At 45.3% G+C, this 13964-nt stretch overlaps 1 protein-coding gene and 1 long non-coding RNA gene across 2 annotated transcripts; one reads left to right on the top strand and one right to left on the bottom strand.

The window, feature by feature from the left end:
• Positions 1–1056: 1056 nt before the first annotated feature.
• LOC308457857 (regenerating islet-derived protein 3-gamma-like) lies at positions 1057–7235 on the bottom strand. Its single transcript, XM_080972062.1, has 5 exons — positions 7117–7235; positions 5810–5922; positions 4590–4733; positions 3350–3461; positions 1057–1624 (listed from the first exon to the last, which is right to left on the bottom strand). The coding sequence occupies exons 1-5, from the start codon at positions 7223–7225 to the stop codon at positions 1551–1553; spliced, it is 552 nt and encodes a 183-aa protein (XP_080828188.1). The 5' UTR covers positions 7226–7235; the 3' UTR covers positions 1057–1550.
• Positions 7236–10708: 3473 nt separating this feature from the next.
• On the top strand, positions 10709–13544 carry LOC308486476. The gene is made up of 3 exons (XR_013991064.1): positions 10709–10877; positions 11913–12024; positions 13402–13544. It is a non-coding gene; the product is annotated as an uncharacterized lncRNA (long non-coding RNA).
• Positions 13545–13964: the final 420 nt, after the last annotated feature.

Genomic DNA, 13964 nt, shown 5'->3' on the forward strand with positions numbered 1-13964 from the left:
AACTTGACCAAACTCTGAGGGACTTGGATTTTACGCACAAGCAGCTCATCGTCCCATCACACTGACCAAATGTTTCTCTGCAAGGAAGGAGGAAGTGGAAAAAAAAACCTTCCTTGTTACACGAATTGGGTAATCACCATTTCAAAGGAATGGGCAGACTACCAGGAAAAGGCAATCAGATAAGGCATTATCAGATAACCTGGCAGACAGGAAAAACAACAACATTCAAATTTCTGTGATGTATGTATGATGTATGGAGGGGTGGTCTTGAGCTCCAGGGAGGGAATTTAAAATGTCTGTATAAGGGCAGGCACGCCTTGGTTCGGGGTCCTCCTCAGGGGAGCACCCTGTTGCAACAGATCAATAAAGATCAGGCTTATGAGCTGCTTTGCTGCTCAATATTCTCTGGTTGGCCTCTGTTATTTTCTCTTACCAATAGGGAGCCCACATAAGGACTCTATACAGGCTCTTGGATACCCCATAAGGGAATAAGAGCAGATCTTGTTTACAACATTTACACACACACACACACACACACACACACACACAGAGCTAGCCCTCCAGCCCCAGCTCCCCTGGCTGAGCTGGAAACACAAATCTCAATGCAAAGCACACAAAAAGAAAGCTGTCCCCCCCCCCCCCAAAATGTGCAATTTAACTTCTAGCAAAACACAGAGCAGCCCCCCCCTTTCCCTGAGACACACACAGAGCTGGGAGGCAGCTGCTCCCTGCTTGAGGCACCCACAGCTGGCCAAGACACTGACAAAAAGGAAATATATATAATATCACAGAAACTGCTTTGGTCACCCTGTATGATGACCTCTGTCGAGAGAGAGACAAGGGAAACATGTCCCTGTTAATTCTCCTCGACTTCTCAGCGGCTTTCGATACCATTGACTGTGAAATCCTTCTGAAGCGACTCTCCAAACTAGGGTTGGGATAGGATGGGGTTGGGGGAGAACCATGCCTGCCACATGGACCTTCTTGGGGGAAAGGTAGGATCTGAATGTCACAATAAACAACTATTTCAAGAATACAGAGGACATGGATGCAGAATTGCATGCACAGAAGGAGGTTTATTGTCACTACGGAGGAAGACGGGAGCTGGCCAGAGAGAGGGAGAGCAGACAGCCTGCAAAGGTTAGCGTTTCTATGATGTGGTCTGGGAAAGGGGGTTCCAAAGTTGGCCCCATCACTTTGCAAAGCACAAGGAAAGCCTCATTTACTCAGCTAACCAGTCCACAAAAGCATCTCTTTGCAGAAAAGTGAGACAGGTTTCATATCTCATGGGGCAAATTTCCCACTTTGGAGAGATGTACTGTTGCTCACAGCCTCAGGCTTCGGATTTGGCTAGGTCTTAGTGAACTCAAGAGTCCAAACTGGATTTATTTGGGGAAACCCCTCTTGTTTTTTCTGCTCCAGGCCAATAGAGGAGGGGAGGGAATAGATTTCCTGCAGGTGGACAGAGCAGTGGGGAAAGGGGGCTGGCCTTGGACCTGTCAGGAAGCTGGAGGTCTTTGGGTGTTCCTCTCAGGCCCAGGGTTTCAGGCCTAATAGGTGGCCTTGTACTTGCAAAGGTATGGCAAGGTAGTCGTACAGGAACGCTGGATCCATTTCTGGGAACCTGCAGGGCAGAAGGTTGAGAGAGATTGTTAGGGAGTGTCTAGAAATTGAGAGAGAATGTAGACTTCCTTTTGAGTAAATCAAGTATTTCCTTCCCTGTTTTGGAGAGGGAGACAATTACAAGGAAAAGCAGCAAAGAGAGCTGATAAATACGTAAGCAGAAGTATTTTGAACAAGCCATTCTACTTTTGCCGGTAGGGTGTGTGTGTCTGTGTGTGTCATACAGAACCCTTGGTTTGTGAGATCTTTGTGACGTTTGAGATGTTTTCTAGCATTCCCCATGCTTGCATGAATGAAACTTCACTGAAGCCGCCTATCAAAATGCTGAATTCTGCATTTAAATTAAGTTCCAACTTTTTCCATGGGGCAGAGTTCCCTGTTCCCTACTCTGGGACAAAGACTTTGCCCACCGACCCCAGTGGAGGTAACAGTTCAAAAACAAAAATGCAGCCCAGGTGATAAGAAGTGCCAAGTACAGTGGTGCCTCGCAAGACGAAATTAATCCGTTCCGCGAGAGTCTTCGTCTAGCGGTTTTTTCGTCTTGCGAAGCAACCCTATTAGCGGCTTAACGGATTAGCGCTATTAGCAGTTTAGCGGCTATTAAAGGCTTATCGGTTTATCGGATTAGCTGCTAAAAGGCTATTAAAGGCTTAGCGGCTTAGATAAAGGGGGGGAAAGCGAAAAAAAAATCTCAAGACTCGCAAGACATTTTCGTCTTGCGAAGCAAGCCCATAGGGAAATTCGTCCTGCGAAGCAACTCAAAAACGGAAAACCCTTTCGTCTAGCGGGTTTTCCGTCTTGCGAGGCATTCGTCTTGCGGGGCACCACTGTATAAAGAGGAAACTAGTGGGGTTCTCTCTCTGGAGCCCCATCTCTCCCTGTCCTCAGTTTCCTTGCCAAGCCCTTTCTGCACAGGAATAAGTAAGTCTGTCCTTTTCATTTTTTGTCAGTTTCCCATTTCCCCATTCTTGAGTTCTCTATATTTCCACATCAGTTTGTGATTCTTGAAGGGTTTGATTATTTAGCTCCTGAACATTCATCCGCATTTTAAGAACACATGACCTGGAAGCTGTACGCCAGCTCCCTCGGCCAGTAAAGCGGGATGAGCGCCGCAACTCCAGAGTTGTCTGCGACTGGACCTAATGGTCAGGGGTCCCTTTACCTTTGCTATCAACCAATTTTCCCATATACAACGGACCTTTGGATGTTACTTTTGCAGATGTTAGAATTTTAAAGCACACTGTGTCTAAAAACACTGAGCCTTGGGCTTGCCGATTGGAAGGTCGGCGGTTCGAATACCCACGATGGGGTGAGCTCCCGTTGCTCGGTCCCATCTCCTGCCAGCCTAGCAGTTCGAAAGCACATGAAGTGCAAGTAGATCAATAGGTACCACTCCGGCAGGAAGGTAAACGGCGTTTTGATGCACTGCTCTGGTTCGCCAGAAGCAGCTTAGTCATGCTGGCCACATGACCTGGAAGCTGTCTGCGGACAATCGCCAGCTCCCTCGGTTTATAGAGCGAGATGAGCGCCGCAACCCCAGAGTCGTTTGTGACTGGACTTAACTGTCAGGGGTCCTTTACCCAAGTACGGTATATGTGTTTTTGCACACACTTGGTTGGAGAACTGCATTGCAACATCCAGAGTGTCTGAGGGCGGATTTGTTTTATTTCCCCTCAATTCCTTGAATGGAATGGATTTTCCTTCCCCAGTGTCTCCTCCTGCATACCTGAATAAGAAAGAGAGACACATTCACTTGAAGAGATTGAGTGGCTGATGCTCCTGCCATCCCAGAGGGGTTGAGAGAAGACAGATCCATCGCTCCATTCCCAGATCATATTCTGGAGAGAGAGAAGGAGAAAGGAAGGTCTTGTGATAAAAGGGGAATGCAAGCCCATTGCTCCCCACATCCCCAGAGGGGACACAGCTGGGGAATCAGCGCAACTGACAAGACCAAGGGGTTCCCATCCTAGCTTCAGGAAGGTTGCTGCATCCTTTAGAACATATTGTTGAACCACCACACTTCCCCTAAGAAATGTTGTTATTTCTGTCCTGGCCTCCACTGCAGGAGATCAGAGCAGCATTTTAGCTTGACAAGCGCTTGGTTAGGTAGGCTGGAAGATAAGTGACTTGTCCAAGGCCAACTAGTTAGCTTTATAGTCGGGAAGATTTGAATATCCACAAAGATTTGTGGTGTAGTCCCTACACCACACCAGCTCTCATCATATGGCTATGAACTACAAGTCAGCATAATTACACCTTTTGCCCAGGATAAGGTCTAAGGGTGTGCTAATAAGACCCACATTGCTGCTGCTAAAAGGATCTGGGTCTGGTCAGTACCTGATTGGGATACTGGGCATACTTCAATGTGTGCATCATAGAAGATGCAAATGTATTAAATGGAACAAGCTATAAATTGCAGTGTGAATTATAGTAGAGTTATATTGTCCCACATTGATAGAAAAGACCACAAAGATGATAGAAAAGGTCTCATCTAACACTCCTTCCACTCATCTGAATTTACATATATTTTTATTTTCATGATCAGAACCTGCAATCCCATGTATACTTACCCGGGAGTAAGTAACACTGAACTCAACTGGGCTTTACTCAGGACATGTATAGGATTTCAGTGTTAATTTATTTTTGCCGGAGCCATAAAGGTGAAAGGGGACTGACAATTTGTACGGTGTTGGGGAGATGTCACAGAATCTGTGACTTTATAGATAGCGCAATGAGAGTTGGCAAGGAGGAAAGACAACGAGGATCTGGAGCTGGAGTTCCAGAACCTTCCACAGAGCCACTCCGAGAAATAATCCCATCTCCAAATGAGGACTTCAAGGTTTGACGTTTGGGGAAGGAAGTGGCTTCAGAGGGAAGTGAGAGCTAGTGAGCTATATCTGAAGGAGCTCAAGGGAGCTGAGCGGCTCGTACAGTCAGCATCTTCAGAGAGTCCTAAAGGCACCTACCACGTGGTAGCTACCACGGTCAGCTACCAGGCCGATCCAGACGTTGCTGGAGCCATATTGTCGCAGGTAACTGTAAACCACATTTGCTTCCCTTGCAGAAAGAATGGAGGCCAGCTGGGACCCATGTCTCCTCTGGCAGCTGACCTGCAGAGAGAAGAAAGGGGGAAACCAGTGAGATGCTGCCCAGAGCCAGGATTCCCAACAAGGAATTTTTTTTTTACAACTATTTTTTATTATTATTGCAAAGTAAATACATCAGTACCAAAGCATGCATAAAGGGGAAAAAATAATAAAGGGGGGGGGATGCAAAGAACAGTAGACAGTAAAAGAATAAAGCAAAGCATAAAATTTCAGTACAATAAATACTATTTTACAAAATAATAGTAGTAATAGGCTTCCATCACTCTCACAACACTTCCTTTCACATTTCATATTTTATCTGTATTTCAGTATTATTTTCATCTTAATATATAGATATGTATATAGGTAAAGGTAAAGGGACCCCTGACCATTAGGTCCAGTCGTGGCCGACTCTGGGGTTGTGGCGCTCATCTTGCTTTACTGGCCAAGGGAGCCGGCGTACAGCTTCTAGGTCATGTGGCTAGCATGACTAAGCGGCTTCTGGCGAACCAGAGCAGCCCACGGAAACGCCTTTACCTTCCCGCCAGAGCGGTACCTATTTATCTGCTTGCACTTGATATGCTTTTGAACTGCTAGGTTGGCAGGAGCAGGGACCGAGCAACGGGAGCTCACCCCGTCGCAGGGATCCAAACTGCCGACCTGATCGGCAAGCCCAAGAGGCTCAGTGGTTTAGACCACAGTGCCACCCGCATCCCATGTATATATGTATGTTTCCCCTTTCCCATTCACAAGTTCATTCTAGACACAGCCAAATTTTTACATTAGAACATTGTCTTTCTAAATAATCATTCAAGCGCTTCCATTCCTTCTTGACTGTAATCACTGGCTTTAGTCTTGTTACGTCCGTCAATTTGGCCAGTTCCAAATATTCACATAATTTAAATAACCATTCCTCTTTGGTCAGTACCTGGTTACCCTTCCAGTACTCAGCCACCAGGATTCTCGCCACAGAAAGAATTTAGTATTTTCTCTAGAAATATCACTATTCAATATTCCCAAAAGGTATATTTCTGGTCTTTTGCTATGTGAAGTTCTTAGTAACTTTCTTATTTCTTCTCATTCCCCCTGGTGAAACTTACCTCGGCATCATCCCACGAGCGGCTGGAGCTAAAATACTCGTAGCAGTACTTTCTGTAGAAGAGGGCTCCTGAAGGGCAGTGAGCGCGAGCGCTCTGGTTGCGATTGGCGGCACCTGTGAGGAATTGGATTGAGACTGGAATAGATCCCCCAGACCACCAACCCTTTCCTTGACAAATGGAGCCCCTCAAGGAAGCCCTGGCGTTAGGAATCGGGAGGTTCCTTCTGGCAATGGGGGTGGAGACGCTCCTTCAGGTATACTGGACCAAGGCCGCTTAGGGCTTTAAAGGTCAGCACCAACACTTTGAATTGTGCTCAGAAACGTACTGGGAGCCAATGTCCAGTGCAATAGTGACAGCCATCCAGCTAGTGTGACAAGATAAGACGCCGCTGGTGCTTTCAAATAAAATTGTTATACTTTTTTATCTATATATTCTTTTCAATTTTTCAAAAAGTAAACATATTTTTTTTAAAAAAAACAACAACACAGACATATACACCTAAGTGTAAAATGGTTATATCAAGCTGAAAGATTTCTATTATTGCAAAACAGCACTCTTTCTGGATTAATGGAAAGAAGGGGAGGGAATGATTTACTTAGTGATGGTGATGGAAGAAGCGCACTGGTGATTTAACAAACATACACAAGACGAAAGCAAAGACCCAAAACTTATGCCAGAAGGGGAGAGATTTCAGGAGAATGGGAGGCTGGTGCAGCCCCCCCCCCCCCCAGCCTTTGAGTGCTGCTCTTCCATCATTTTAAAAAGGGGCAGAGAGCAGCTCCAGACAGACAGCTAATTGGAAGAGACTCAGTGCTTTTCCCAGTTAGGAACAATCACTCTCTTTATTTATTCATCCAAGCAAAAGTGGTAACTCATACCTTCTATTAATTTACAATATATAGAAGTGCTGTAGAACTGCCTCTTTAAAATAAACATGCAGCAAAGTCTAAAAGCATAAAGCAAGAACGTTTTTTATTTCCACAGCGGGGACCAATAAATCCCCCCTCTGGGAGGAAATTCCACAGATAGGGAGCCACTACCAAGAGCAGCAAGGCCAGGAAAAAGCTGCCAGCTTTACAAAGGGAAACCTACACAGATCTAATGAACTGATTAGAAACAGAACCACAGAATTGTAGAGTTGGAAGAGACCCCCCCTACTCCCTGCGCTGCAGGATCCTGCCCACAGTTGGGCTCGAACCCCCAACCTCCTGCTTAAGAGCCAGAAGCACCAACCCGTTGCACCGTACAGCAAAGTTCCAAAACCAACAGCTGCAGCAGCTGGATCTGCCCCTTCTCCTAATGCTCACCTTCTGCCAAAGGGTTCAGGATCAGGCAGCCCAACAGGCAGAGTCCAAGGTAGACCACTTGCCCAATCTTCTGCTTCTCCTGGGAAAAGAAAGTGTCAGCAACATTCATCCCAGCTAAGGGCCTGGCATTTCCAGAAATGATGGGTCCAGTAGGTTGCGCCGGGTGTGTGTGTATTTTTTGGGCTTCGAGCTTGTGATCATTCAAAATTCAAAAAACAGGCAATGCTTTTGTTGTTGTTTAGTCGTTTAGTCGTGTCCGACTCTTCGTGACCCCATGGACCAGAGCACGCCAGGCACTTCTGTCCTCCACTGCCTCCCGCAGTTTGATCAAACTCATGCTGGTAGCTTCAAGAACACCATCCAACCATCTCATTCTCTGTCGTCCCCTTCTCCTTGTGCCCTCCATCTTTCCCAACATCAGGGTCTTTTCCAGGGAGTCTTCTCTTCTCATGAGGTGGCCAAAGTATTGGAGCCTCAGCTTCAGGATCTGTCCTTCCAGTGAGCACTCAGGGCTGATTTCCTTAAGAATGGAGAGGTTTGATCTTCTTGCAGTCCATGGGACTCTCAAGAATCTCCTCCAGCACCATAATTCAAAAGCATCAATTCTTCGGCGATCAGCCTTCTTTATGGTCCAGCTCTCACTTCCATACATCACTACTGGAAAAACCATGGCCTTTACCATACGGACCTTTGTTGGCAAGGTGATGTCTCTGCTTTTTAAGATGTTGTCTAGGTTTGCCATTGCCTTTCTCCCAAGGAGCAGGCGTCTTTTAATTTCGTGACTGCTGTCACCATCTGCAGTGATCATGGAGCCCAAGAAAGTAAAATCTTTCACTGCCTCCATTTCTTCCCCTTCTATTTGCCAGGAGGTGATGGGCCCAGTGGCCATGATCTTCGTTTTTTTGATGTTGAGCTTCAGACCATATTTTGCGCTCTGCTCTTTCACCCTCATTAAAAGTTTCTTTAATTCCTCTTCACTTTCTGCCATCAAGGTTGTGTCATCTGCATATCTGAGGTTGTTGATATTTCTTCCAGCAATCTTAATTCCGGCTTGGGATTCATCCAGCCCAGCCTTTCGCATGATGAATTCTGCATATAAGTTAAATAAGCAGGGAGACAATATACAGCCTTGCCGTACTCCTTTCCCAATTTTGAACCAATCAGTTGTTCCATATCCAGTTCTAACTGTAGCTTCTTGTCCCACATAGAGATTTCTCAGGAGACAGATGAGGTGATCAGGCACTCCCATTTCTTTAAGAACTTGCCATAGTTTGCTGTGGTCAACACAGTCAAAGGCTTTTGCATAGTCAATGAAGCAGAAGTAGATGTCTTTCTGGAACTCTCTAGCTTTCTCCATAATCCAGCGCATGTTTGCAATTTGGTCTCTGGTTCCTCTGCCTCTTCTAAATCCAGCTTGCACTTCTGGGAGTTCTCGGTCCACATACTGCTTGAGCCTTCCTTGTAGAATTTTAAGCATAACCTTGCTAGCATGTGAAATGAGTGAAATTGTGCGGTAGCTGGAGCATTCTTTGGCACTGCCTTTCTTTGGGATTGGGATGTAGACTGATCTTCTCCAATCCTCTGGCCACTGCTGAGTTTTCCAAACTTGCTGGCATATTGAGTGTAGCACCTTAACAGCATCATCTTTTAAAATTTTAAATAGTTCAGCTGGAATACCATCACTTCCACTGGCCTTGTTATTTGCAGTGCTTTCTAAGGCCCATTTGACTTCACTCTCCAGGATGTCTGGCTCAAGGTCAGCAACCCCACTACCTGGGGTGTACGAGACATCCATATCTTTCTGGTATAATTCCTCTGTGTATTCTTGCCACCTCTTCTTGATGTCTTCTGCTTCAGTTAGGTCTTTACCACTTTTGTCCTTTATTATGGTAATCTTTGTACGAAATGTTCCTTTCATATTTCCGATTTTCTTGAACAGATCTCTGGTTCTTCCCATTCTGTTGTTTTCCTCTATTTCTTTGCATTGCTCGTTTAAGAAGGCCTTCTTGTCTCTCCTTGCTATTCTTTGGAAATCTGCATTCAATTTCCTGTATCTTTCACTATCTCCCTTGCATTTTGCTTGCCTTCTCTCCCCCGCTATTTGTAAGGCCTCGTTGGACAGCCACTTTGCTTTCTTGCATTTCTTTTCCATTGGGATGGTTTTAGTTGCTGCCTCCTGTATAATGTTGCGAGCCTCCATCCATAGTTCTTCAGGCACTCTGTCCAGCAAATCTAAATCCTTAAACCTGTTCCTCACTTCCACTGTATATTCATAAGGGATTTGATTTAGATTGTATCTTACCGGCCCAGTGGTTTTTCCTACTTTCTTCAGTTTAAGCTTGAATTTTGCTATAAGAAGCTGATGATCTGAGCCACAGTCAGCTCCAGGTCTTGTTTTTGCTGACTGTATAGAGCTTCTCCATCTTTGGCTGCAGAGAATATAATCAATCTGATTTCGATGTTGCCCGTCTGGTGATGTCCATGTGTAGAGTCGTCTCTTGTGTTGTTGGAAAAGCATGTTTGTGATGACCAGCTTGTTCTCTTGACAGAACTCTATTAGCCTTTGCCCTGCTTCATTTTGATCTCCAAGGCCAAACTTGCCAGTTGTTCCTTTTATCTCTTGATTCCCTACTTTAGCATTCCAATCCCCTATAATGAGAAGAACATCCTTCTTTGGTGTCACTTCTATAAGGTCTTGTAAGTCTTCATAGAATTGGTCAATTTCAGTTTCTTCAGCACCAGTAGTTGGTGCATAAACTTGGATTACTGTGATGTTAAAAGGTCTGCCTTGGATTCGTATCGAGATCATGCTTGAATGGTGATTTAGAAAGCCAAGGTTCTAATGTAAAAATTTGGCTGGGTCTAGAATGACCTCATGAACGGAAAAGGGGAAACATACATATATCATAGCTATCAACTTTCTCTTTTTCTTGCGAGGAATCCTATTCGGAATAAGGGAATTTCCCTTTAAAAAAGGGAAAAGTTGACAGCTATGAGATATATACATATTCATATATTAAGATGAAAATAATACTGAAATACAGATAAAATATGAAATGTGATAGGAAGTGTTGTGAGTGATGGAAGTCTATTACTACTATTATTTTGTAAAATAGTGTTAGTGTATTGAAATATTATACTTTTCTTTATTCTTTTACTGTCTACTTTTATTTGCATCCCCCCCCTTTCTTATCCCCCCCCCTTTATATTACAGTTCGGTTGCTCGGGTTGCGAATGTGATCCATGCGGGATGCGCATTCGCAACCCGCAACATCCGCAACCTGCAGCGGTGCGTCTGCACACACCCAGGTTGTGTTTCTGTGCATGCGCAAAGCACGATTTAGCACTTCTGTGCATGTGCGACTGCTGAAACCTGGAAGTAACCCGTTCCAGTACTTCCGGGTTTCAGCGGTCTGTAACCTGAAAAAAACGCAACCTGAAGCATCTGTAACCCGAGGTTTGACTGTATTCTTTATGTATGGTTTAGTATTGATGTATTTACTTTGCAATAACAAAAAAAGTTGTAAAAAAGAGAGAGCGAGCGAGAGAGGAGCAAGGGCCGACTCCTTGGGAATCCTGGCTCTGGGCAGCATCTCACTGGTTTCCCCTTCTTCTCTCTGCAGGTCAGCTGCCAGAGGAGACATGGGTCCCAGCTGGCCTCCATTCTTTCTGCAAGGGAAGCAAATGTGGTTTACAGTTACCTGCGACAATATGGCTCCAGCAACGTCTGGATCGGCCTGGTAGCTGATCGTGGTACTTTGGTAGGTGCCTTTAGGACTCTCTGAAGATGCTGACTGTACGAGCTCCTCAGCTCCCTTGAGCTCCTTCAGATGTAGCTCACCGGCTCTCACTTCAGTCTGAAGCCACTTCCTTCCCCAAACGTCAAACCCTGAAGTCCTCATTTGGAGATGGGACTATTTCTTGGAGTGGCTCTGTGGAAGGTTCTGGAACTCCAGCTCCAGATCCTCGTTCACCTTTATGGCTCCGGCAAAAATAAATTAACACTGAAATCCTATACATGTCCTGAGTAAAGCCCAGTTGAGTTCAGTGTTACTTACTCCCGGGTAAGTATACATGGGATTGCAGGTTCTGATCATGAAAATAAAAATATATGTAAATTCAGATGAGTGGAAGGAGTGTTAGATGAGACCTTTTCTATCATCTTTGTGGTCTTTTCTATCAATGTGGGACAATATAACTCTACTATAATTCACACTGCAATTTATAGCTTGTTCCATTTAATACATTTGCATCTTCTATGATGCACACATTGATGTATGCCCAGTATCCCAATCAGGTACTGACCAGACCCAGATCCTTTTAGCAGCAGCAATGTGGGTCTTATTAGCACACCCTTAGACCTTATCCTGGGCAAAAGGTGTAATTATGCTGACTTGTAGTTCATAGCCATATGATGAGAGCTGGTGTGGTGTAGGGACTACACCACAAATCTTTGTGGATATTCAAATCTTCCCGACTATAAAGCTAACTAGTTGGCCTTGGACAAGTCACTTATCTTCCAGCCTACCTAACCAAGCGCTTGTCAAGCTAAAATGCTGCTCTGATCTCCTGCAGTGGAGGCCAGGACAGAAATAACAACATTTCTTAGGGGAAGTGTGGTGGTTCAACAATATGTTCTAAAGGATGCAGCAACCTTCCTGAAGCTAGGATGGGAACCCCTTGGTCTTGTCAGTTGCGCTGATTCCCCAGCTGTGTCCCCTCTGGGGATGTGGGGAGCAATGGGCTTGCATTCCCCTTTTATCACAAGACCTTCCTTTCTCCTTCTCTCTCTCCAGAATATGATCTGGGAATGGAGCGATGGATCTGTCTTCTCTCAACCCCTCTGGGACGGCAGGAGCATCAGCCACTCAATCTCTTCAAGTGAATGTGTCTCTCTTTCTTATTCAGGTATGCAGGAGGAGACACTGGGGAAGGAAAATCCATTCCATTCAAGGAATTGAGGGGAAATAAAACAAATCCGCCCTCAGACACTCTGGATGTTGCAATGCAGTTCTCCAACCAAGTGTGTGCAAAAACACATATACCGTACTTGGGTAAAGGACCCCTGACAGTTAAGTCCAGTCACAAACGACTCTGGGGTTGCGGCGCTCATCTCGCTCTATAAACCGAGGGAGCTGGCGATTGTCCGCAGACAGCTTCCAGGTCATGTGGCCAGCATGACTAAGCTGCTTCTGGCGAACCAGAGCAGTGCACGGAAACGCCGTTTACCTTCCTGCCGGAGTGGTACCTATTGATCTACTTGCACTTCATGTGCTTTCGAACTGCTAGGCTGGCAGGAGATGGGACCGAGCAATGGGAGCTCACCCCATCGTGGGTATTCGAACTGCCGACCTTCCAATCGGCAAGCCCAAGGCTCAGTGTTTTTAGACACAGTGTGCTTTAAAATTCTAACATCTGCAAAAGTAACATCCAAAGGTCAATTGTATATGGGAAAATTGGTTGATAGCAAAGGTAAAGGGACCCCTGACCATTAGGTCCAGTCGCAGACAACTCTGGAGTTGCGGCGCTCATCCCGCTTTACTGGCCGAGGGAGCCGGCGTACAGCTTCCAGGTCATGTGTTCTTAAAATGCGGATGAATGTTCAGGAGCTAAATAATCAAACCCTTCAAGAATCACAAACTGATGTGGAAATATAGAGAACTCAAGAATGGGGAAATGGGAAACTGGCAAAAAATGAAAAGGACAGACTTACTTATTCCTGTGCAGAAAGGGCTTGGCAAGGAAACTGAGGACAGGGAGAGATGGGGCTCCAGAGAGAGAACCCCACTAGTTTCCTCTTTATACTTGGCACTTCGTATCACCTGGTCTGCATTTTTGTTTTTGAACTGTTACCTCTACTGGGGTCAGTGGGCAAAGTCTAGAGTGGTTTTTTGGCCCAGAATAGGGCACAGGGAACTCTGCCCCATGGAAAAAGTTGGAACTTAATTTAAATGCAGAATTCAGCATTTTGATAGGCAGCTTCAGTGAAGTTTCATTCATGCAGGTTCAGGGAATGCTAGAAAACATCTCAACCATCACAAAGATCTCACAAACCAAGGGTTCTGTATGACACACACAGACACACCCCCTACCGGCAAAAGCAGAATGGCTTGTTCAAAATACTTCTGCTTACGTATTTATCAAATCTCTTCGTTGCTTTTCCTCGTAATTGTCTCCCTCTCCAAAACAAGGAAGGAAATACTTGATTTACTCAAAAGGAAGTCTACATTCTCTCCCAATTTCTGGGCACTCCCTAACAATCTCTCTCAACCTTCTGCCCTGCAGGTTCCCAGAAATGGATCCAGCGTTCCTGTACAACTACCTTGCCATACCTTTGCAAATACAAGGCCACCTATTAGGCCTGAAACCCTGGGCCTGAGAGGAACACCCACAGACCTCCAGCTTCCTGACAGGTCCAAGGCCAGCCCCCTTTCTGGGAAATTTGCCCCATGAGATATGAAACCTCAGTCACAAAAACAAAACAAAAAGAACCATAAAAACACAAAATAAATAGCAAAAACAGACCTCAGCGTAACACTCAAAACGGAAGTGTGGCACTCAAAACGGAGGATGTTTGGCTTCTGAAAACAGTTCGCAAACCGGAACACTTACTTCCGGGTTTGCAGTGTTTGGGTTCCAAGTTGTTTGAATACCAAGGCGTTTGAGAACCAAGGTGCCAGTGTAGTTTTACCACTGCCTCCTTCAAACAGGCAGGGACCTAGTACTTACAGGAATTAGAGGACAAATTTCGGTCAGGTTTTTTGGGCAGGAGTTTGAGACTCCAAAGAGTTTGAGAGACAAAATGTTTAGAACAACAGCAACAAAAACCTTAAGAGTAACCCAACCTC

Source organism: Podarcis pityusensis (assembly GCF_964106645.2).
Source record: "Podarcis pityusensis genome assembly, chromosome: 10".
NCBI classification, from domain to species: Eukaryota; Metazoa; Chordata; class Lepidosauria; order Squamata; family Lacertidae; genus Podarcis; species Podarcis pityusensis.

Excerpts from the sequence above, each read along its gene's own strand:
- LOC308457857 (XM_080972062.1), bottom strand. The coding sequence starts at position 7,225 with ATGAATGTTGCTGACACTTTCTTTTCCCAGGAGAAGCAGAAGATTGGG. Across the intron at positions 5,923-7,116 it reads CCTGAACCCTTTGGCAGAAG|GTGCCGCCAATCGCAACCAG; the intron begins GTGAGCATTAGG and ends AATTCCTCACAG. Across the intron at positions 4,734-5,809 it reads GCTCGTGGGATGATGCCGAG|GTCAGCTGCCAGAGGAGACA; the intron begins GTAAGTTTCACC and ends TTCTCTCTGCAG.